Below are 25,507 nucleotides of genomic sequence, written 5' to 3'. Positions count from 1 at the left end.
CATCAGGAAGATCTGCTAGAGAAGGGATAGGCTACCCACACCAGTATTCTTGGGCTTCCCTTGTAGCTCAGCTGGTAAAGAATGCGCCTGCAATGTGGGGATACCCAGGTTCAATCCCTGGGTTGGAAAGATCCCCTAGAAAAGAGAAAGGCTACCCACCCCAGTATTCTGGCCAGGAGAATTCCATGGACTGTATAGTCCATGGGATTGCAAAGTATCAGACACCACTGAGCGACATTCACTTCGCTTCAACTTAGAGTCAATATTTTACCAATATTTAATTGGATTGTAGAAGTTGAATCATCTTAAAGATCTTTACAATCCATATGTCTTAAGACATACTCCTTATTTTCTGTAAGCCTCTTTGTCTTAATATTCATATTAAGCTAGCGTGAGGAATTCCACCCGTGACAAGGTCATGCGGCAAGAGCTCTGATGGCAAGGCTAATCAGACCTCAGGTTTTCCCCCTGGAATTTCCTGAGCATCCACCCCCTCAAAAATAAGAATCTGCCGGCTTTTGTGCTCTGCTTTTCCACTTTTCTAATATTCTCTGGAAAAAGTCAACTAAGGGCTTTAGTCTTCTGCATTTGAAAGGGATGTTTCAGTTAAAACCCCTCTGATAGCTCTCTCGCTTGCCTAACAGGTTCCCCAGACCTCTTACAGCTTGTGAATTGCTTACAGCCCCCCAACCACGAGACGGACAAAGCTTAAAAGCATCTTAAAGATACAGAGCCTTTTCTAAAGAGTTAAACATTATATTGGTAGAGGGTTTTCACTGTTGACTCAATGACTGCTGCCAGACCTCCATATGCTTTATCTTTTAGGCACCTGGAAGGATGTTACTCAATGTAAGCAGGATGTAGAAAAAGATACATAGTAGTTTTGATGTTAGCAACACTAGACTTTTGAGTTAATTGCTTCTCTTTTGCTGTAAATCACTGTACTCCCTCTACTTGTTATAAGTTGTTATATCTTTGCTGTGTAAGAATGTAACTTTATTTAGTGCTTTCTGAGAGTGGCACCAGACCTTGGGAAGATCAACACAAATAAGTCTTCTGGTTGACAAACCCTTATCAGAAAAAAGGCTGTAAAATGTTAATTGGCCCTTTTGGCTGGAAGATGATGTAAATTACCTAAGACTTGTGTATACAATTAGGTATGCAGAGAGAAAAGCCTGGTTTTGATAAGAGTCTGGACTGCTAACGCTGCATAACTTTGTGTTACCCATTGATCTCCATGTTTTATCAAAAGTATAAAAGGCCTTCTGAACAATAGAGGATGGAGCCAGTCGCTGGACTGGTTTCCCCCATGTCTCTCTCTCTCTTTTTCTCTCCCTTTCCCTCCCTCTGCTCTTTATTTTAATTTCAGGCTGAATTTCCATCTGAGGCGTGGAGGCTTGCCAAGTCTACTTACTTGCCCTGGCTGTTAAGACCGGCGCGAAAGGGAGCCTAAGGCGAGGCACCCTTAGATATTCAAGCGAGCGCCCAATGTAGATGGTGCAAATTCTTTGTCTGGAATTTTATTGATCTTCTGCGTAATCCAAGCTGTTCAGCCCTCTTCCTCCACTTAATTCTCCTACTACACTATTTCTTCCTAATCTAATCTTATATCAATCAATAAATAAGTTTTTCTCAAGCCAACATCGTCCACCCTTCAAATTCCCTGGATCCACCGGGGCTGGACCCTGGCACTCTGTCATCTCCTTCTCCTGCCTTTAATCTTTCCCAGCATCAGGGTCTTTTCAAATGAGTCAGCGTTTTTCACCAGGTGGCCAAAGTATTGCAGTTTCAGCTTCAACATCAGTCTTTCCAATAAACACTCAGGACTGTTTTCCTTTAGGATGGACTGGTTGTATCTCCTTGATGTCCAAGGGACTCTCAAGGGTCTTTTCCAACACCACAATTCAACAGCATCAATTATTTGGCACTTAGCTTTCTTTATAGTTCAACTCTCATCCATACATGACTACTGGAAAAAGCATAGCCTTGACTAGATGGACCTTTGTTGGCAAAGTAATGTCTCTGCTTTTTAATATGCTCTCTAGGTTGGCCATAACATTCCTTTCAAGGAGTAAGCATCTTTTAACTTCATGGCTGCCATCACTATCTGCAGTGATTTTGGAGCCCCCAAACAGTGACAGCCTCCTGTCACTGTTTCCACTGTTTCTCCATCTCTTTGGCATGAAGTGATAGGACTGGATACCATGATCTTAGTTTACTGAATGTTGAGATTTAAGCCAAATTTTTTACTTTCCTCTTTCACTTTCAACTGGTGTTCTTTTTAAAATATTTGTTAGTACTCATCAGTAAAGCCAGAAGGCCTAGGGCTTTACTTAGTCAGAATAGTTTTCATTACTGATTCAATTACATTTCTAGATATATGTGTGCTCAATTACCAACTTCCTCATGATTTGTTTTTTATATGCTGTGTTTCTACAAATTTGTCTATTTCTTCCAAGGGTATTCAGTATGTTGGCATACATTTCTTTATAGTCTTCTCTTAAAGCCCTTTTTTAATCCTTTAGAATATCATTTTCATTTCTGATCTTAATCTTTTGAGTTTTATCTTTTTTTACTAGTTCATCTAAGCTAAAATTTTCTCAATTTTGTTGATTTTAATAGTCAACCAACTTTTGATTTCATTAATATTATCTATTTTTGTATTCTCAGTTTTTTTTTTAAATTTTAATCTAATCGTTATTATTAACTGTCTTCTACTAGCTTGGATTGAGGTTTTTTTTTTTTTTTTTGTTCTGTTCTCTTAGTTTAAGATTATTTTGTGGTATAACATATGGGCTATCCTGGAAAATGTCCTGTATGCTCTTGAGAAATGTGTTCAATCTTATTTTTGGATAAAATGCGCATAAGTTAAATAAGCAGGGTGACACCATACAGCCTTGACATACTCCTTTCCCAATTTTGAACCAGTCTGTTGTTCCATATCCAGTTCTAACTGTTGCTTCTTGGCTTGCATACAGGTTTCTCAGGAGACAAATAAGTTAGTCTGGTATTCCCATCTCTTTAAGAATTTTCCAGTTTGTTGTGATCCACATAGTCAAAGGCTTCAGCATAGTCTATGAAGCAGAAGTAGGTATATTTCTGGAGTTCCCTTGCTTTTTCTATGATCCAATGAATGTTGGAAATTTGATCTCTGGTACCTCTGCCTTTTCTAAATCCATATTGTACATCTAGAAGTTCTCAGTCCAGGTACTGTTGAATTGTAACTTGAAGGATTTTAAGCATTACTTTGCAAGCATGTGAAATGAGTACAGTTGTGTGGGAGTTTGAGCATTCTTTGACAGTTCCCATCTTGGGATTGGAATGAAGCTGATCTTGTCCAGTCTTGTGGTCACTACTGAGATTTCCAAATTTGCTGGGATATTCAGTGTAGCACTTTCACAGCATTATCTTTTTGGATTTGCAACATGTCAACTGGAATTCCATTATATCCACTAGCTCTGTTCATAGTGATGCTTCCTAAGGCACACTTGATTTTATGCTCTAGAATGTCTTACTGTAGATGAGTGATGACACCATCAAGGCCTTTATCATATAGTTCTGTGTATTCTTGCCACCTCTTCTTAATATCTTCTTTTTCTGTTAGGTCCATACTGGGGGATAGTCTCTTTATAATATTGTGATGGTTTTCGCCATACATCAACATCAATCAAGAATATGTATATATGTGTCCCCTCCCTCTTGAATCCCCCTCCCACCCCTCTGTCCACCCCATTTCTTTAGGTTGTCACAGAGCAATGGCTTTGGGTTCTCTGCCTCATACACCAATCTACCACTGGTTGTCTATGTTACATATAGTAATTTTTAATGTTTCAGTGCTATTCTCTCAAGTCATAGCACCCTTTCCTTCCCCCACTGTATTCAGAAGTCTCTTCTTTATGTCTGTGTCCTTTGCTACCCTACCCGTAGATCACTGATACTGCCTTTCTAGATTCCATATACATGACTTACTATACAATATTTGTCTTTATCTTTCTAACTTACATCACTCTGTATAACAGGCTCTAGGTTCATCTGCCTAATTAGAACTGACTCAAATGTATTCCTTTTTATAGCAGAGTAATATTCCATTGTGTATATGTACCTCAGCTTCCTTATCCATTCATCCGTCATTGGTTGCCTCTTTGTCCTAGCTATTGTAAATAGTGCTGCAATGAACACTGGATACATGGGTCTTTTTCAATTATGTTTCCTCAGGGCATATGCCCGGTAGTGGGATTGATGTGTCATATGGTATTTTTATTTCTAGTTTTTTAAGAATCTCCATACTGTTCTCCATAGTGCTTTAATCAGTTTGCATTCCCACCAATATGAGTATTCTCTTTTTTCCACACACTCTCCAGCATTTATTGTTTGCAGACTTTTTTCATGATGGCCATTCTGCCCAGTGTACGATAAGACCTCATTGTGGCACTCCAGAGAGAAGAAACCCAGCTCCACCCACCAAAACTCCAACACAAGCCTCCCTAACCAGGAAACCTTGACAAGCCACTGATAGAACCCCACCCAAAGTGAGGAAGCTCCATAATAAAGAGAACTCCACAAATTATCAGAATATAAAAAGGCCACCCCAAACGCAGCAATATAACCAAGATGAAGAGACAGAGGAATACTCAGCAGGTAAAGGAACAGGAGAGTTGCCCACCAAACCAAACAAAAGAGGAAGAAATAGGGAATCTACCGGAGAAGGAATTCCGAATATTGATAGTGAAAATGATCCAAAATCTTGAAATCAAAATGGAATCACAGATAAATAACCTAGAGACAAGGATTGAGAAGATGCAAGAAAGGTTTAACAAGGACCTAGAAGAAATAAAAGAGTCAAAATATAATGAATAACGCAATAAATGAGATCAGAAACACTCTGGAGGCAACAAATAGTAGAATAACGGAGGCAGAAGATAGGATTAGTGAAATAGAAGATAGAATGGTAGAAATAAATGAATCAGAGAGGAAACAAGAAAAACGAATTAAAAGAAACGAGGACAATCTCAGAGACCTCCAGGACAATATGAAACGCTCCAACATTCGAATTATAGGAGTCCCAGAAGAAGAAGACAGAAAGAAAGATCATGAGAAAATCCTTGAGGAGATAATAGTTGAAAACTTCCCTAAAATGGGGAAGGAAATAATCACCCAAGTCCAAGAAACACAGAGAGTCCCAAATAGGATAAACCCAAGGCGAAACACCCCAAGACACATATTAATCAAATTAACAAAGATCAAACACAAAGAACAAATATTAAAAGCAGCAAGGGAAAAACAACAAATAACACACAAGGGGATTCCCATAAGGATAACAGCTGATCTGTCAATAGAAACTCTTCAGGCCAGGAGAGAATGGCAAGACATACTTAAAGTGATGAAAGACAATAACCTACAGCCCAGATTACTGTACCCAGCAAGGATCTCATTCAAATACGAAGGAGAAATCAAAAGCTTTACAGACAAGCAAAAGCTGAGAGAATTCAGCACCACCAAACCAGCTCTCCAACAAATTCTAAAGGATATCCTCTAGACAGGAAACACGATAAGGGTGTATAAACCCAAACCCAAAACAATAAAGTAAATGGCAACGGGATCATACTTATCAATAATTACCTTAAATGTAAACGGGTTGAACGCCCCAACCAAAAGACAAAGACTGGCCAAATGGATACAAAAACAAGACCCCTCTATATGCTGCTTACAAGAGACCCACCTCAAAACAAGGGACACATACAGACTGAAAGTGAAGGGCTGGAAAAAGATATACCACGCGAATAGAGACCAAAAGAAAGCAGGAGTGGCAATACTCATATCTGATAAAATAGGCTTTAAAACAAAGGCTGTGAAAAGAGACAAAGAAGGCCACTACATAATGATCAAAGGAACAATCCAAGAAGAAGATATAACAATTATAAATATATATGCACCCAATATAGGAGCACCACAATATGTAAGACAAATGCTAACAAGTATGAAAGGGGAAATCAACAATAACACAATAATAGTGGGAGACTTTAATACCCCACTCACACATATGGACAGACAACTAAACAGAAAATTAACAAAGAAACGCAAACTTTAAATGATACATTAGATCAGTTAGACCTAATTGATATCTATAGGACATTTCACCCCAAAACAATGAATTTCACCTTTTTTTCAAGTGCTCATGGAACCTTCTCCAGGATAGATCACATCCTGGGCCATAAATCTAAACAAAATCATTCCAAGCATCATTTCTGACCATAATGCATTAAGATTAGCTCTCAATTACAGGAGAAAAACTATTAAAAATTCCAACATATGGAGGTTGAACAACACACTTCTGAATAACCAACAAATCACAGAAGAAATCAAAAAAGAAATCAAAATATGCATAGAAACTAATGAAAATGAAAACACAACAACCCAAAACCTGTGGGACACTATAAAAGCAGTGCTAAGAGGAAAGTTCATAGCAATACAGGCATACCTCAAGAAACAAGAAAAAAGTCAAATAAATAACCTAACTCTACAACTAAAGCAACTAGAAAAGGAAGAGTTGGAGAACCCCAGAGTTAGTAGAAGGAAAGAAATCTTAAAAATTAGGGCAGAAATAAATGCAAAAGAAACAAAAGAGACCATAGCAAAAATCAACAAAGCCAAAAGCTGGTTCTTTGAAAGGATAAATAAAATTGACAAACCATTAGCCAGACTCATCAAGAAGCAAAGAGAGATAAATCAAATCAATAAAACTAGAAATGAAAATGGAGAGATCACAACAGACAACACAGAAATACAAAGGATCATAAGAGACTACTATCAGCAGTTGTATGCCAATAAAATGGACAACGTGGAAGAAATGGACAAATTCTTAGAAAAGTACAATTTTCCAAAACTGAACCAGGAAGAAATAGAAAATCTTAACAGACCCATCACAAGCACGGAAATTGAAACTGTAATCAGAAATCTTCCAGCAAACAAAAGCCCAGGTCCAGACGGCTTCACAGCTGAATTCTACCAAAAATTTCGAGAAGAGCTAACACCTATCCTCCTCAAACTCTTCCAGAAAATTGCAGAGGAAGGTAAACTTCCAAACTCATTCTATGAGGCCACCATCACCCTAATACCAAAACCTGACAAAGATGTCACAAAAAAAGAAAACTACAGGCCAATATCTCTGATGAACATAGATGCAAAAATCCTCAACAAAATTCTAGCAATCAGAATCCAACAACACATTAAAAAGATCATACACCATGACCAAGTGGGCTTTATCCCAGGGATGCAAGGATTCTTCAATATCCGCAAATCAATCAATGTAATTCACCACATTAACAAATTGAAAAATAAAAACCATATGATTATCTCAATAGATGCAGAGAAGGCCTTTGACGAAATTCAACATCCATTTATGATAAAAACTCTACAGAAAGCAGGAATAGAAGGAACATACCTCAACATAATAAAAGCTATATATGACAAACCCACAGCAAACATTATCCTCAATGGTGAAAAATTGAAAGCATTTCCCTTAAAGTCAGGAACAAGACAAGGGTGCCCACTTTCACCGCTACTATTCAACATAGTTATGGAAGTTTTGGCCACGGCAATCAGAGCAGAAAAAGAAATAAAAGGAATTCAAATTGGAAAAGAAGAAGTAAAACTCTCACTGTTTGCAGATGACATGATCCTCTACATGGAAAACCCTAAAGACTCCACCAGAAAATTACTAGAGCTCATCAATGAATATAGTAAAGTTGCAGGATATAAAATCAACACACAGAAATCCCTTGCATTCCTATACACGAGTAATGAGAAAGTAGAAAAAGAAATTAAGGAAACAATTCCATTCACCATTGCAACGAAAAGAATAAAATACTTAGGAATATATCTACCTAAAGAAACTAAAGACCTATATATAGAAAACTATAAAACACTGATGAAAGAAATCAAAGAGGACACTAATAGATGGAGAAATATACCATGTTCATGGATTGGAAGAATCAATATAGTGAAAATGAGAATAGTACCCAAAGCAATTTACAAATTCAATGCAATCTCTATCAAGCTACCAGCCACATTTTTCACAGAACTAGAACAAATAATTTCAAGATTTGTATGGAAATACAAAAAACCTCGAATAGCCAAAGCAATCTTGAGAAAGAAGAATGGAACTGGAGGAATCAACTTGCCTGACTTCAGGCTCTACTACAAAGCCACAGTCATCAAGACAGTATGGTACTGGCACAAAGACAGACATATAGATCAATGGAACAAAATAGAAAGCCCAGAGATCAATCCACACACATATGGACACCTTACCTTTGACAAAGGAGGCAAGAATATACAATGGAGTAAAGACAATCTCTTTAACAAGTGGTGCTGGGAAAACTGGTCAACCACTTGTAAAAGAATGAAACTAGATCACTTTCTAACACCGTACACAAAAATAAACTCAAAATGGATTAAAGATCTAAATGTAAGATCAGAAACTATAAAACTCCTAGAGGAGAACATAGGCAAAACACTCTCAGACATAAATCACAGCAGGATCCTCTATGATCCACCTGCCAGAATTCTGGAAATAAAAGCAAAAATAAACAAATGGGATCTAATTACAATTAAAAGCTTCTGCACAACAAAGGAAAATATAAGCAAGGTGAAAAGACAGCCTTCTGAATGGGAGAAAATAATAGCAAATGAAGCAACTGACAAACAACTAATCTCAAAAATATGCAAGCAACTTATGCAGCTCAATTCCAGAAAAATAAACGACCCAATCAAAAAATGGGCCAAAGAACTAAGTAGACATTTCTCCAGAGAAGACATACAGATGGCTAACAAACACATGAAAAGATGCTCAACATCACTCATTATTAGAGAAATGCAAATCAAAACCACAATGAGGTACCACTTCACACCAGTCAGAATGGCTGTGATCCAAAAATCTGCAAGCAATAAATGCTGGAGAGGGTGTGGAAAAAAGGGAACCCTCCTACACTGTTGGTGGGAATGCAAACTAGTACAGCCACTTTGGAGAACAGTGTGGAGATTCCTTAAAAAATTGCAAATAGAACTACCTTATGACCCAGCAATCCCACTGCTGGGCATACACACCGAGGAAACCAGAATTGAAAGAGACACATGTACCCCAATGTTCATCGCAGCACTGTTTGTAATAGCCAGGACATTGAAACAACCTAGATGTCCATCAGCAGATGAATGGATAAGAAAGCAGTGGTACATATACACAATGGAGTATTACTCAGCCATTAAAAAGAATTCATTTGAATCAGTTCTGATGAGATGGATGAAAGTGGAGCCGATTATACAGAGTGAAGTAAGCCAGAAAGAAAAACACCAATACAGTATTCTAACACATATATATGGAATTTAGGAAGATGGCAATGATGACCCTGTATGCAAGACAGGGAAAGAGACACAGATGTGTATAATGGACTTTTGGACTCAGAGGGAGAGGGAGAGGGTGGGATGATTTGGGAGAATGACATTCTAACGTGTATACTATCATGTGAAATGAATTGCCAGTCTATGTCTGACGCAGGATGTAGCATGCTTGGGGCTGGTGCATGGGGATGACCCAGAAAGATGTTATGGGGAGGGAGGTGGGAGGGGGGTTCATGTTTGGGAAAGAATGTAAGGATTAAAGATTTTAAAATTTAAAAAATAAAAAACTAAAACAAAACAAAACAAAAGACCTCATTGTAGTTTTGATTTGCATTTCTCTGGGCAGACACACTGAAACCATACTCACAGAAAACTTGTCAATCTAATCACACTAGGATCACAGCTTTGTCTAACTCAATGAAACTAAGCCATGCCCGTGGGGAAACCCAAGATGGGCAGGTCATGGTGGAGAGGTCTGACAGAATGTGGTCCACTGGAGAAGGGAATGGCAAACCACTTCAGTATTCTTGCCTTGAGAACCCCATGAACAGTATGAAAAGGCAAAATGATAGGATACTGAAAGAGGAACTCCCCAGGTCAGTAGGTGCCCAATATGCTACTAGAGAATGCTGGGAAGGATTGGGGCAGGAGGAGAAGGAGACGACAGAGGATGAGATGGCTGGATGGCATCACCGTCTCGATGGACATGAGTTTGGGTGAACTCTGGGAGTTGATGATGGACAGGGAGGCCTGGCGTGCTGCAATTCATGGAGTCGCAAAGAGTCGGACATGACTGAGCGACTGAACTGAACTGAATAGTGAGTGATGTTGACCATCTTGGCATGTGTTTATGTTTTCTTTGAAAAATGTCTGTGTGGGTTTCCTGCCCACTTTTTTATTTGTTTCTTTGTTTTTCTGGTATTGAGCTGCATGAACTTATATGTTTTGGAGGTAAATTCTTTGTCAGTTGTTTTATTTGCTATTATGTTATCCTATTCTGAGGATTTTCTTTTCACTTTGCTTTTAGTTTTATTCATTTACAAACACTTTTAAGTTTAATTAGGTCCCATTTGTTTTTATTTCTGTTACTCTGAGAGTCTCATATTGGATCTTGCTCTGATTTATTCTGCCTTTGTTTTTCCTCTAAGACGTTTATAGTTTCTGGTTTTATGTTTAGGACTTTAATCCATTTTGAATTTATTTTGGTGTATGTTGTTAGGAAGTGTTCTGTTTTTGTTGTTTTACATGTTGACCAGTTTTCTCAGCATAACTTGTTGAAGGGACTGTCTTTCTCCATTGTATGTTTTTGCTTCCTTTGTCTAGGATAAGTTGTCTTTAGGTGCATGGATTTATCTCTGGACTCTCTATCTTGTTCCATTGGTCTATATTTCGGTCTTTGTGCCAGTACCATACTGTCTTGATGAGTAGCTTTGTAGTATCATCTGAAATCAGGAAGGTTGATTCCAATGTTCTATTCTTCTTTATCAAGATTACTCTGGCTATACAAGATCTTTTGTGCTTCCATACAAATTTTTAAGTTATTTATTCTAGGTCTGTGAAAAAATACCATTGGTGGTTTTATAGGGTTTGCATTGAACATACAGGTTGCTTTGGGTAGTGTAGTCATCTTCACTATATTGATTCTTCCAATTCAAAAACATAGTATATCTCTCTATCTGTTTATGTCATTTTTGATTCTTTAATCAGTGTCTTATAGTTTCCTGCACACAGGTCTTTTGTCTCTTTATGTAAATTTATAGCTAATTATTTTATTCTTTTTTTTGCAATGGTGAATGTGATTGTTTCCTTAATTTCTCTTTTTGATTTTATCATTGCTAGTGTGTATGGATGCAAGGGATTCCTGTGTATTAATTTTATATTCTGTCACTTAACTATACTCATTGATTAGCTCTAATAATTTTCTGATGGCATATTTAGTGTTTTCTGTGTAGAGAATCTGCAAACAGCATGGGTTTTACTTCTCCTTTTCCTATCTGGATTGCTGTTTTCTTTTTTCCTGTTTGCTGAGGCTAGGACTTCCAAAACTGTTCAGTAATAATAGTGAGTGTGGACACCCTTATCTTGTTCCTGATTTTAGAGGAAATGCTTTCAGTTCTTTACCATTGATAAAAATGTTTGCTGTGGCTTTGTCATATACAGCCTTTATTATGTTGACGTATGTTCCTTCAATACCTACTTTCTAGAGAGATTTTATCAAACATGTATGTTGAATTTTGTCAAAGGGCATTTCACCTATAAACAATAGATTTAATTTATTCTCAAGTGCACATGAAACATTCTTCAGGATAGATCAGATCTTGGGCCACAAATCAAGCCTTAGTAAATTTTTTTAAAATTTAAATCACTTCAAGCATCTCTTCTGATCACAATGCTGTAAGGTTAGATATCAACTGGAGGGGGGAAAACTATAAAAAACACAAACAGATGGAGGCTAAACAGCACACCTCTAAATAACCAACGGGTTCACTGAAGAAATTAAAAAGGAAATCACAATATGCCTAGAAACAAATGACAATGAAAACTCAAAACCTATGAGATACAGTAAAAGTAGTACTAAGATTGAAGTTCATATCAATACAAGCTTACGTTAAGAAACAAGAGAGCCATCAATTACACAGCCTAACTTTACACATAAAGCAAGTAGAACAAAAAGAACAACAACATAAAAAAGGTAGTAGAAGGAAAGAAATCATGAAAATAAAAGCAGAAATACATGAAAAGGAAATGAAGGAGACATAGCAAAGATCAATAAAATTAAAAGATGGTACTTTGAGAAGATAAACAAAATTCAGAAATCGTTAACTAGCCTCATCAAGAAAAAGAAGACTCAAATTAATAAAAGTAGAAATGAAAAAGTAGATGTTACAACAGATAACACAGAAATACAAATGATCATAAGAGACTACTATGAGCAGCTATATGCCAATAAAATGGATAACTGGGAAGAAATGGACAAATTCTTAGAAAGAGAATTTGTTTAAAGTCTATTTTGTTTATTTGGGTAGTCACCCCTGCTCTTTATGGCTATCATGTCTATCTCTGTTGACAGTCTATTTGTGTCTTCACATTGACACTGAATCTCTTATAGTTTGGACATAACTTTATCAGTTTTTAGCCATTCTGTCAATCTCTGTATGTTTATTGGAGAGTTTAATACATTTATATTTAAAATAATTATTGATGGGGATGGAAGTAATTTTGTCTTTTTTATTTGTTTCCTGAATGTCTTATAAATTTTTTATCTTGTTTCCTACATTACTGTCTTCTTGTTTAATTGTTTTTTGCAGGGAAATTTTAAAATGACTTTCTCATTTCCTTTAGTATATATTTTGTATCTGTTTTCTTTATGGTTATTGGTGGTGCTGCACTTAATGTCCTAAAGTTATAACACTCTAACTTAAATTTAGCTAGCTTAACTTCAATACCATAAAATTCTGCTCCTTTACAGCTTAACTCTATTCTTTTTGGTTGTTGGTATCAAAAATTATATCTTTTGTGTCCCAAAAGGGGAACTGAAAAAGTCCAATTATAAAACACTGTTAAAATTATATTAATATTTTTTAAAAATGTATTAGTCTCTTAAGTCTTACAGAAAAGAAAAGTACAGTTATAAACTTCCATTAGAGTAGTACTAGCCTTTTTATTGCCCATATGTTTACTTATATTGAGTTCTTCATTTCTTCATATGCCTTTAAATTGCTTTCTAGTGTCCTTTTGTTTCAGCTTGAAGGATTCCCTTAAGCATTTCTTTCTTTTTTTTTTTAATTTTAACTTTTATTTTATTTTACTTTACAATACTGCATTGGTTTTGCCATACATTGACATGAATCCACCACAGGTGTACATGAGTTCCCAAACATGAACCCCCCTTCCACCTCCCACCCCATATCATCTCTCTGGATCACCCCCGTGCACCAGCCCCAAGTATCCTGTACCCTGCATCAGACATAGACTGACAATTAGTTTCTTACATGATAGTATACATGTTTCAATTCCATTCTCCCAGATCATCCCACCATCTCCCTCTGAGTCCAAAAGTCCGCTCTATACATCTGTGTCTCTTTTGCTGTCTCACATACAGGGTCATCATTACCATCTTTCTAAATTCCATATATATGTGTTAGTATGCTGTATTGGTGTTTTTCTTTCTGGCTTACTTCACTTTGTATAATCGACTCCAGTTTCATCCATCTCATTAGAACTGATTCAAATGTATTCTTTTAAATGGCTGAGTAATACTCCATTGTGTATATGTACCAGAGCTTTCTTATCCATTCATCTGCTGATGGACATCTAGGTTGTTTCCATGTCCTGGCTATTATAAACAGTGCTGCAATGAACATTGGAGTACATGTGTCTCTTTCTATTCTGATTTCCTCAGTGTGTATGCCCAGCAGTGGGACTGCTGGGTCATAAGGCAGTTCTATTTGCAATTTTTTAAGGAATTTCCACACTGTTCTCCATAGTGGCTGTACTAGTTTGCATTCCCACCAACAGTGTAAGAGGGTTCCCTTTTCTCCACACCCTCTCCAGCATTTATTGCTTGCAGATTTTTGGATCACAGCCATTCTGACTGGTGTGAAGTGGTACCTCATTGTGGTCTTGATTTGCATTTCCCTAATAATGAGTGATGTTGAGCATCTTTTCATGTGTTTGTTAGCCATCTGTATGTCTTCTTTGGAGAAATGTCTATTTAGTTCTTTGGCCCATTTTTTGATTGGGTCGTTTATTTTTCTGGAATTGAGCTGCATAAGTTGCTTGTATATTTTTGAGGTTAGTTGTTTGTCAGTTGCTTCATTTGCTACTATTTTCTCCCATTCAGGAGGCTGTCTTTTCACCTTGCTTATATTTTCCTTTGTTGTGCAGAAGCTTTTAATTGTAATTAGATCCCATTTGTTTATTTTTGCTTTTATTTCCAGAATTCTGGCAGGTGGATCATAGAGGATCCTGCTGTGATTTATGTCTGAGAGTGTTTTGCCTATGTTCTCCTCTAGGAGTTTTATAGTTTCTGGTCTTACATTTAGATCTTTAATCCATTTAGAGTTTATTTTTGTGTGTGGTGTTAGAAAGTGATCTAGTTTCATTCATTTACAAGTGGTTGACCATTTTTCCCAGCACCACTTGTTAAAGAGATTGTCTTTACTCCATTGTATATTCTTGCCTCCTTTGTCAAAGATAAGGTGTCCATATGTGTGTGGATTTATCTCTGGGCTTTCTATTTTGTTCCATTGATCTATATTTCTGTCTTTATGCCAGTACCATACTGTCTTGATGACTGTGGCTTTGTAGTAGAGCCTGAAGTCAGGCAAGTTGATTCCTCCAGTTCCATTCTTCTTTCTCAAGATTGCTTTGGCTATTCGAGGTTTTTTGTTTCCATACAAATTGTGAAATTATTTATTCTAGTTCTGTGAAAAATACTGCTAGTAGCTTGATAGGGATTGCATTGAATCTGTAGATTGCTTTGGTAGTACTCATTTTCACTATACTGATTCTTCCGATCCAGGAACATGGTATATTTCTCTATCTATTAGCGCCCTCTTTGATTTCTTTCATCAGTGTTTTATAGTTTTCTATATATAGGTCTTTAGTTTCTTTAGGTAGATACATTCCTAGGTATTGTATTCTTTTCAATGCAATGGTGAATGGAATTGTTTCCTTAATTTCTTTTTCTACTTTCTCATTATTAGTGTATAGGAATGTAAGGGATTTCTGTGTGTTGATTTTATATCCTGCAACTTTACTATATTCATTGATTAGCTCTAGTAATTTTCTGGTGGAGTCTTTAGGGTTTTCTATGTAAAGGATCATGTCATCTGCAAACAGTGAGAGTTTTACTTCTTTTCCAATTTGGATTCTTTTTATTTCTTTTTCTGCTCTGATTGCTGTCGCCAAAACTTCCATAACTATGTTGAATAGTAGCAGTGAAAGTGGGCATCCTTGTCTTGTTCCTGACTTTAGGGGAAATGCTTTCAATTTTTCACCATTGAGGATAATGTTTGCTGTGGGTTTGTCATATATAGCTCTTATTATGTTGAGGTATGTTCCTTCTATTCCTGCTTTCTGGAGAGTTTGTATCATAAATGGATGTTGAATTTTGTCAAAGGCCTTCTCTGCATCTATTGAGATAATCATATGGTTTTTATTTTTCAATTTGTTAATGTTGTGAATTACATTGGTTGATTTGTGGATATTGAAGAATCCTTGCATCCCTGGGATAAAGCCCAAAGAAGAAGATATAAAAATTATAAATGTATTTTGTTGGTGCTCCCAACATAGGAGCACCGCAATATGTAAGACAAATGCTAACAAGTATGAAAGGGGAAATTAACAATAACACAATAATAGTGGGAGACTTTAATACCCCACTCACACGTATGGACAGATCAACTAAACAGAAAATTAACAAAGAAATGCAAGCTTTAAATGATACATTAGACCGGTTAGACCTAATTGATATCTATAGGATATTTCAACCCAAAACAATGAATTTCACCTTTTTCTCAAGTGCTCATGGAACCTTTTCCAGGATAGATCACATCCTGTGCCATAAATCTAACCTTGATAAATTAAAAAAAAATTAAAATCATTCCAAGCATCTTTTCTGATGATGATGCATTAAGATTAGATCTCAATTACAGGAGAAACACTATTAAAAATTCCAACATATGGAGGCTGAACAACACGCTTCTGAATAACTAACAAATCACAGAAGAAATAAAGAAAGAAGTCAAAATATGCATAGAAATAAATGAAAATTAAAACACAACAACCCAAAACCTGTGGGACACTATAAAAGCAGTACTAAGAGGAAAGTTCATATCAATACAGGCATACCTCAAGAAACAAGAAAAAAGTCAAATAAATAACCTAACTCTACACCTAAAGCAACTAGAAAAGGAAGAAATGGAGAACCCCAGAGCTAGTGTAAGGAAAAAAATCTTAAAAATTAGGGCAGAAATAAATGCAAAAGAAACAAAGAGACCATAGCAAAAATCAACAAAGCCAAAAGCTGGTTCTTTGAAAGGATAAATAAAATTGACAAACCATTAGCCAGACTCATCAAGAAACAAAGAGAGAAAAATCAAATCAATAAAATTAGAAATGAAAATGGAGAGATCACAACAGACAACACAGAAATACAAAAGATCATAAGAGACTACTATCAGTAATTATATGCCAATAAAATGGACAACGTGGAAGAAATGGACAAATTCTTAGAACAGTAAAACTTTCCAAAACTGAACCAGGAAGAAATAGAAAATCTTAACAGACCCATCACAAGCATGGAAATTGAAACTGTAATCAGAAATCTTCCAGCAAACAAAAGCCCAGGTCCAGACGGCTTCACAGCTGAATTCTACCAAAAATTTCGAGAAGAGCTAACACCTATCCTCCTCAAACTCTTCCAGAAAATTGCAGAGGAAGGCAAACTTCCAAATTCATTCTATGAGGCCACCATCACCCTAATACCAAAACCTGACAAAGATGCCACAAAAAAAGAAAACTACAGGCCGATATCACTGATGAACATAGATGCAAAAGTCCTCAAAAAAATTCTAGCAATCAGAATCCAACAACACATTAAAAAGATCATACACCATGACCAAGTGGGCTTTATCCCTTAAGCATTTCTTGTAAGGCAGGTCTAGTAGTAAAAAACTCCCTCAGCTTTTACTTATCCGGAATGTCTTGATTTCTCCTCACTGTTGAAAGACAGTTTTCCAGGATCTAGATTTCTTGGTTAACAGATTTTTTTTTCCTTTTAGCACTTAAAATATATCCACCCACTGTCACCTGTCCTCCAAAGTTTTAGATGCAAAATCTGCTAATAATTATTCAGGATCCCTTGTATGTGATGAGTCGCTCCTCTCTTACTGCTTTCTAAGATTTTCTCTTTGCCTTTTGAAAATTCCATTATAATGTATCTTGTCTGGGTCCTCTTTGAATTCATTTTAGTTTTATACTCATGGCTAAAGTTTTAAGCCATAATTCTTTCAGTTATTCAGTTTGTCCTTTTTTCTCCCACTTCCCTTCTGAGACTCCTACCATGTGATTGTTGGTCTACTTGGTTATATCCCACCAGTCTCTTCAGTTGTAATCACTTTTCTTCAATCTTTTTTGTTTATGTTGCTGATATCCAAGAACTTTCATTACCTTATTTCATATTCATTGATTCTTCTGTTTGCTCCCATTTGCCTGTGAATCCCTCTGTTGAATCTTTTATTTCAGTGATTGCCATTTTAAGTTTCAGCATTTCTTTTAGTCAATTTTTAAAAGGTTTTCTATATATAGGTATTTCCATTTTCTTCATACATTGCTTTCTTGAGTTTCTCCAATTCTTCCTTTAGTGGTTTGAGCATTATTAAGATGGTTATTTGAAAGTCTTTATTAATATATCTGCCCTCAGGTCTTTTTCAGGGACAATTTCTATTGATTTACTTTTTCCTTGTAATGTGCCATACTTTCTTGTTTCTTTGCATGCCTTGTGATATTTTTGCTGAAAATTGGACGTTTGAATATAATAAGTGTTTACTATGGTGGAACTAGTGGTAAAAACCCTGCCTGCCAACACAGGAAATGTAAGAGATGTGGATTCAATCTATGGTCTGGGAAGGTCCCCTGGAGAAGGGCATGGCAAACCACTCCTGTACTCTTGCCTGAAGAATCTCATGGACAGAGAAGTCTGGCGAGCTACAATCCATTGAGTCACAAAGAGTCAGACATGACTGAAGTGACTTAACACAGCACATGGAAATCAGATTCTTTCTCAATCACAGGGTTTACTGTGACTGATTTCTTCATTGTTATTATTATCAAAGTGTGTCTCTGATCAAACAAAGATCAAACTGAGATAAATTTAAGGTAACCTCTGGTATTTTCTAAACCTGCACCTTTCCCGGAACATGCTTGAAAGTGTTACTTACTCATTTGTGTCCAACTTTTTATGACCCAATGGATTATAGCCCTCCAGGCTTCTCTGTCCTTGGAATTCTCCAGGCAAGAATACTGGAGTGGGTTGCCATTTCCTTTTCCAGGGGATCTTCCCCACCCAGGGATTGAACATGGGTCTCCTGCATTGCAAGCAGATTTTTTACCATCTAAGCCACCAACATGCATGGTCACTTTCTAGTATGTCCATTATATGGAGTTGTTTTTGATTGTCCCAGTCTTTACTATCTGGCCAGATGCTGCTTGTGGTAAAGAACCTGCCTGCCAATGCCAGAAGCATAAGAGACATGGGAAGATCCCCTGGAGGAGGGCACGACAATCCACTCTAGTATTTTTGCTTGGAGAATCTCATAGACTGTGGAGCCTGGAGGGCTACTGTCAATAGTGTAACAAAGAGTTGCATATGACCAACTTGGACAGCATATTAAAAAGCAGAAAAATTACTTTGTCAACAAAGGTCTGTCTAGTCAAGGCTATGGTTTTTCCAGTAGTCATGTATGGATGTGAGTTGGACTATAAAGAAAGCTAAGTGCCGAAGAATTGATGCTTTTGAACTGTGGTGCTGGGGAAGATTCTTCAGAGTCCCTTGGACTGCAGGATCTTACCAGTCCATCCTAAAGGAGAGATCAGTCCTGGGTGTTCACTGGAAGGACTGATGTTGAAGCTGAAACTCCAGTACTTTGGCCACCTCATGCGAAGGGCTGACTCATCTGGAAAGACCCTGATGCTGGGAAAGTTTGAGGACAGGAACAGAAGGGGACAACAGAAGATGAGATGGTTGAATGGAATCACCGATTTAATGGACATGAGTTTGGGTAAACTCCAGGAGTTGGTGATGGACAGGGAGGCCTGGTGTGCTGAGGTTCATGGGGTCACAAATAGTTGGACATGACTAAGTGACTGAACTGAACTGAAATGAAGTGAATTAGCACCCACTGCAAAGGGATTTTTTAAAAAAAGAAAAGAAAAGGGAAGAATTAAAGGATGCCAGTTAATTAATCCCAGGATTCCACAACCGATGTGGGAGGTTTAACAACAATGGCCACTGCCTCTTTATTATCTTCACCTCTGTGATCAAAAGTCTCAGTCAGGGATTAGTGCACAGATCCTTGATTTTCTTTTTTTCCTATCCTGGCTTTTTACGTGCGACTTATGCCAGAAATGTGTGTACAGCTGCCTGCCTCAGATGGGAAGGGTGATAGGTAGCTGCTTCTGTGCGCGTACAACAGAAATTGATCAGTGGTGACTGTGTGGATCACAATAAACTGTGGAAGATTCTTCAAGAGATGGGAATACCAGACCACCTGATCTGCCTCTTGAGAAACCTATATGCAGGTCAGGAAGCAACAGTTAGAACTGAACATGGAACAACAGACTGGTTCCAAATAGGAAAAGGAGTACGTCAAGGCTGTATATTGTCACCCTGCTTGTTTAACTTATATGCAGAGTACATCATGAGAAACACTGGACTGGAAGAAGCATAAGTTGGAATCAAGATTGCCGGGAGAAATATCAATAACCTCAGATATGCAGATGACACCCTTATGGCAGAAAGTGAAGAGGAGCTAAAAAGCCTCTTGATGAAAGTGAAAGAGGAGAGAGAAAAAGTTAGGTTAAAGCTCAACATTCAGAAAATGAAGATCATGGCATCTGGTCCCATCACTTCATGGGAAATAGATGGGGAAACAGTGGAAACAGTGTCAGACTTCATTTTTTGGGGGCCCCAGAATCACTGCAGATGGTGATTGCAGCCATGAAATTAAAAGACGCTTGCTCCTTGGAAGAAAAGTTATGACCAATCTAGATAGCATATTTAAAAGCAGAGACATTACTTTGCCAACACAAAGGTCTGTCTAGTCAAGGCTATGGTTTTTCCTGTGGTTATGTATGGATGTGAGAGTTGGATTGTGAAGAAAGCTGAGCGCCGAAGAATTGATGCTTTTGAACTGTGGTGTTGAAGACTCTTGAGAGTCCCCTTGGACTGCAAGGAGATCCAACCAATCCATTCTAAAGGAGATCAGCCCTGGGATTTCTTTGGAAAGAATGATGCTAAAGCTGAAACTCCAGTACTTTGGCCACCTCATGTGAAGAGTTCATTCATTGGAAAAGACTCTGATGCTGGGAGGGATTGGGGAGGATGAGATGGCTGGATGGCATCACCAACTCAATGAACATGAGTTTGAGTGAACTCAGGGAGTTGTTGATGGACAGGGAGGCCTGGTGTGCTGTGATTCATGGGGTCGCAAAGAGTTGGACATGACTGAGTGACTGAACTGACCTGAACTGAACCAAGAATTACCTTCCATGTCTTTGTCTAGAAGTTGCAAGCATATGTAGACCTGGCAGTTCCCAGATAGTTACATCAGAAAGATCCTGCAGTTGTGTAGGTGTGCAGACAGATGCCTATTGCTTCCTCCTCTGCTGTCTTCCCCAAGTACTCTCTTGTGTGAGTGTCTAAGTCACAGAACCTTAAAAATTATAAACAAGAAAAAGTAATTTATAAAAGGCTGAGTCTTAAGATACTAGTCCTCTGCCAGATGGAGCATGTACCTGTGAATATACTTTTAATATATATTTAGGACATATCCAAATAATAATTTAGAAAAGAGTTGGTATCCTGACAATGGTAGAGTGAGGTTTGTTATCCTTATCCTGAATAAAATTGGAGGAATTATTGTATTGGTTAACTAGGACTATACAAGTATTTCACAGTTAATACCATATCCGTTATATTCCAAAAGTACTTGAGGGAAAGTGGGTGGAGACAAAGACTGCAAGACACAGAAGAAGAGTGGACTAGACTAGCTAGATTCTTCTGTTGATGAAAGGGAATTGAGATATCAAATTAATGATATCTTTGATACATAAGTAGCGAATGAGGAAAACTGTAATGTTAAGGTGAATCAAAGTCTACATGTACATAAGTTATAGAGTTATTTCTCTACACATTCCAATGTTTCTTGAAGCTAAAGTATGAAAGGAGAAACTTAGGAATAATTGACTACTTAATGGATGCATGTTTGTATTTGTCACCTAGTTGTGTCCGACTCTTTGCAACCCCAAGAACAGGGCTTGCCCGGTTCCTCTGTCCATGGAATTCTCCAGACCTGAATACTGGAGTGGGTTGCCATGCCCTTCTCCAGGTACTTAACAGATACAGAATATAAATCTTGGTAAAGTTATTAAAACTGAATTTTTCATATGTAGCCCTATACCAAAAAAGACATTTTTAAAAAGTTAAAATAGTGTAGGTGCTGACCTTGTAAGAAAAACGTAAATTCATATGAAATATACTTGTTTTCTCTTTTAAAAGTACTTAATCCAGCTCAACAGTGAATTCAGAAGCATAAGTAAATATACATAAAAATGCTGTACAGTCTAAACAGGAGCTAACAAACTGCTGGAGTATCTTGGCATCTGAGCTAGTAAAAACCTCTGCAGATTTTATTGCACGTTTTCCTTCCAAATGGTTCTAGAATTATTCTTCAGAGTACCTCAAAATATCTAAATATGCAATGTTAATATTTTTCTGCTAATCTGCACTACAAATAAGAACACATATATCATTAATGAAGCTACTGTATCATAAAACACAGAGATTAAGATTTGTTAATTCTGAGAGATCATTCAGCATATACAGTTGACTTTATAGAGAAGAAGGTTATGATAAAGAATAACTTATTTAGATTAGTAACAGTAACTGGACAAGAACTAAAATATGATTCTCCATTTGAAAATGTTTCTATCTACATAAATATTTTCCTACAGAGAGAATTTGTGTTAAATAGTTCATTTTCATCATAATTCTTTAAGGGCTAAAAACCTTCATTGTTACAATAAAAATATAGTGTCCTTGCTGTTACATTTATAAATAACAAAAGGAAAAGCATTTAATGTTGATTAAACTGTTTTCTCCCATAATTATAAGAGAAGAAAACAGGATACAAAAAGTTAAATCTCAATGACTTAAAATGCAGAGTTAACATCTGAAAAAAAAAATCCATCTTATTTTAATGCTAGTAATTTTTATGTTAGTTTACAGACAGCATGTCAGGTCATGTACCTTGTATTTAAATTCATAAAGACAGAAATTTGATTTAATGTGCATAATTACTAAGATATGTAACAGTTCCTATCCCTGTCATCAGTTATAATAATGTAGCATCAATGATGACCTGAATGCTATTGTAGAAATATGTAATTATCATCACACATCTAAATGCCTGTCTGGTCAGGTTGTTTGGATAGTAAAAATCAAACATATTAAATAATTAATTTTAGAAATGTCTCACCATGTTCAATTGAAAATCATGAAAGTGTACATTAAATAAAAATTTATGTTTTACTTTGAAACTTAGCTTCTGTTATGGGTGGCATTGATTTGTTTACTTCAAACAATGCATTTCAGTAACAGGTTCAACATGTTCAAAATGTGCAACATATACAGTTTTTGCAATGTAATTAGTTAGAAATTGGGGAAGCTTAATTTTAAAATTGAATTGTTCATGAAAATCTATTTCATACTCTCTATGGATTAAGCAGTCTCTCTTCATAAAATGTTCTATAGTTGTTTAAAGAAATTAAGTGTGGTTAATCAGAGGGAACATTATGGTTTGACACTTAATTTGAAAGCCCTGTCTTGAAGCTGTGAATGATTGCTTATAGAATTACATACACCAATGAGAACCCAAATAGGAAATCCATTTATGCTCCAAGTAGATTACAGTATTGATGTAAGCCAGGGTGGTATTGTCTGTCTTTTTGTAAGTAATAATTCATAAAAGCATGTGTATATATAAATACACATGTTTATTTTTTTCTAAAATATCTAATTTATTTTTAGTCTCATTTGATAGATTAAAAATAGTAAAACAGCATTACAATGAATTATCTAATTATTGTACATTAGAAGGCAGATTAGTGATTTTAAAGTCATTTTTCTATGCAGTCAAGTCAGTTCTCTTAAGTACAGAGGTGAGCTATCAAATTTTAAAGCTTAGCTTTAAAAAAAAAAGGCAATGTTGAAACAGTCTCAATGATGTTGGTAAACTATTTTTCATCTCTATTTAATGTACCTTCATCTGTTTTTCAGTGCCACCAGTGATCACAATGCCTCAGAAATCCTTTAACGCCACAGCGGAGAGAGGAGAAGAAATGACATTTTCCTGCAGGGCCTCAGGCTCTCCTGAGCCCACCATCTCCTGGTACAGGTAGGTTATGTACCCACACTCCCCTGCCTTGTGTCCATGGTCAGGCTTCCAGGAAAACACTTAGAATCTTATCATTTTGTCTGGAAGGAAACCATTATTTTTGAATTTCATTTAAAAAAATGATGAGGTTTCTGTTTCCAGTTCAGTTGGTTAAATTGTTGAAGAGAGCAACATAGTGATTTAATACAAGTCAAAGGCTGCATTCATAGCTCTGGTCAGTCTATCTAACAGGCATGTTTCTGCCTAAAATGGATCCAGGAGCCCTGTAACTGATTCAGCCATTTTAGTGTTACTACTAGAGAGTACCAAGAAGTGGGAAATCTAGTAAGATGCCACTGTTGTATGCCCCTGATAGCTCAGACAGTAAAGAGTCGGCCTGCAATGTGGAAGACCTGGGTTGGATCCCTGGGTCGGGAAGATCCCTGAAGAAGGGAATGATTACCAACTCTAGTACTCTTGCCTGGAGAATCCCATGGACAGAGGAGCCTGGTGGACAACAGTCCATGCGATTGCAAAGCGTCAGACACAACTGAGTGATTAACCCACACAAACATAATTGTATGTTTTGTTTGCATACCATATTATGACAGATAAATGTAATTTTCTAGAACTAAATTATAATAAATTTAATGTTATGTAAATAAGTTCAAATGAATAAATTATCTTTTCTAAATCTGTTGTTTTACAATTCACTTTTATATATTTTCTGAATTTTTAAATTCTATTTGATTTCAGTTAACATTGAACAGATATGAAAATATTCCATTCTTTTAGGTTGTGACTCACACTGTTAAAATGGAGACAATGAAAGTTTAAAAATGGAGTCTTTTAAACATGTATTAGCTATTAATTAAGGTCACTACTGAAGCAAATCTATAAATATCATGTTATAAATCATATACTATAGAATAGCTTCAAGAAAATAATTAGAAAAATATATTCAAGTTGACAAAAGCGCCCATAAGAAGGAATAGATTTTAAAAAAAGATTTTAAGGATAATAATTGAAATTCAAAACTATTTTTCATTACTTTCTGAGCATTTACTGATATTATCTTCAGGTTTCAAATCTTTATTTAACCATTTAAAATAGCAGATAGCAATAAACAAGATATTTCTTCAGACAGGTGTTTTTAGATTTTCTTTGCAGACAATATTCCTTTCAGACACACTGTTGATATTTTTAAAGTGATTCTACATCAAATGTTAATATATTCACCCCAGATAATTATCATGTTTCTCAGAGACTTCTGGTTTCTAATTTTTTAACAGTCAATATTAGATCTAACCACAGCAAGGAAAAGCTCTTGGATCCTTCATTACAATGAACAAATATCATTTTAGAATCTTATTCTCATCATTTTATCTTTCTGGAGAGACTGCCTTTTGGTTTAGATTTTTTTCTTAAGTTTAACATTAGTTCAAAATTCTCATATGTATGTGAAAATATAATAATTATGCAGTCTAGAATGAATCAGAAGCTACTATAATTGAATAACTTAACTCCATAGTTTTGCATCTCCATTTTTTTTCATATGGTATTACTCTCAACATTTGAATTGAATAAAATAAATATTCTAATTGCTGGATATATATTATACAGTGGGAGAATTGGAATATATGGTAGTATTCTTAAAGGAGGTAAAATTGGTATCAGAGGGAAATTTTTACTGCAACATATTTATCTGTGTATATAGAAATGTTTGGGCTTCCCTGGTAGTTCAACGGTAAGGAATCCACCTGGAATGTAGGAACCACAAGAGACACGGGTTCGATCCCTGTGTTGGGAAGATCCCCTGGAGGAGGGCATGGCAACCCAATCCAGTATCCTTATCCCATGGACAGAAGAGCCTGGAGGGACAGAAGAGTCCATGGGGTTGCAAAGAGTTGGACATGACTGAGTGACTAACACTTTCACATACATGTTGTTTT

The 25,507-nt window shown here is 36.5% G+C and overlaps 1 protein-coding gene across 1 annotated transcript in view; it reads left to right on the top strand.

The window, feature by feature from the left end:
* Positions 1 to 25,507, top strand: part of NCAM2 (neural cell adhesion molecule 2) — a 263,454-nt gene that overhangs the window by 47,737 nt on the left and 190,210 nt on the right. Inside the window, exon 5 of the mRNA XM_069589008.1 lies at positions 23,459 to 23,576. Within this exon, the coding sequence (XP_069445109.1) occupies positions 23,459 to 23,576 (118 nt within the window). The remainder of the gene's footprint in view (positions 1 to 23,458; positions 23,577 to 25,507) is intronic.

Source organism: Ovis canadensis, chromosome 1 (genome assembly GCF_042477335.2).
Source record: "Ovis canadensis isolate MfBH-ARS-UI-01 breed Bighorn chromosome 1, ARS-UI_OviCan_v2, whole genome shotgun sequence".
NCBI lineage: Eukaryota > Metazoa > Chordata > Mammalia > Artiodactyla > Bovidae > Ovis > Ovis canadensis.
This window is presented reverse-complemented; position numbering and strand designations above follow the sequence as displayed.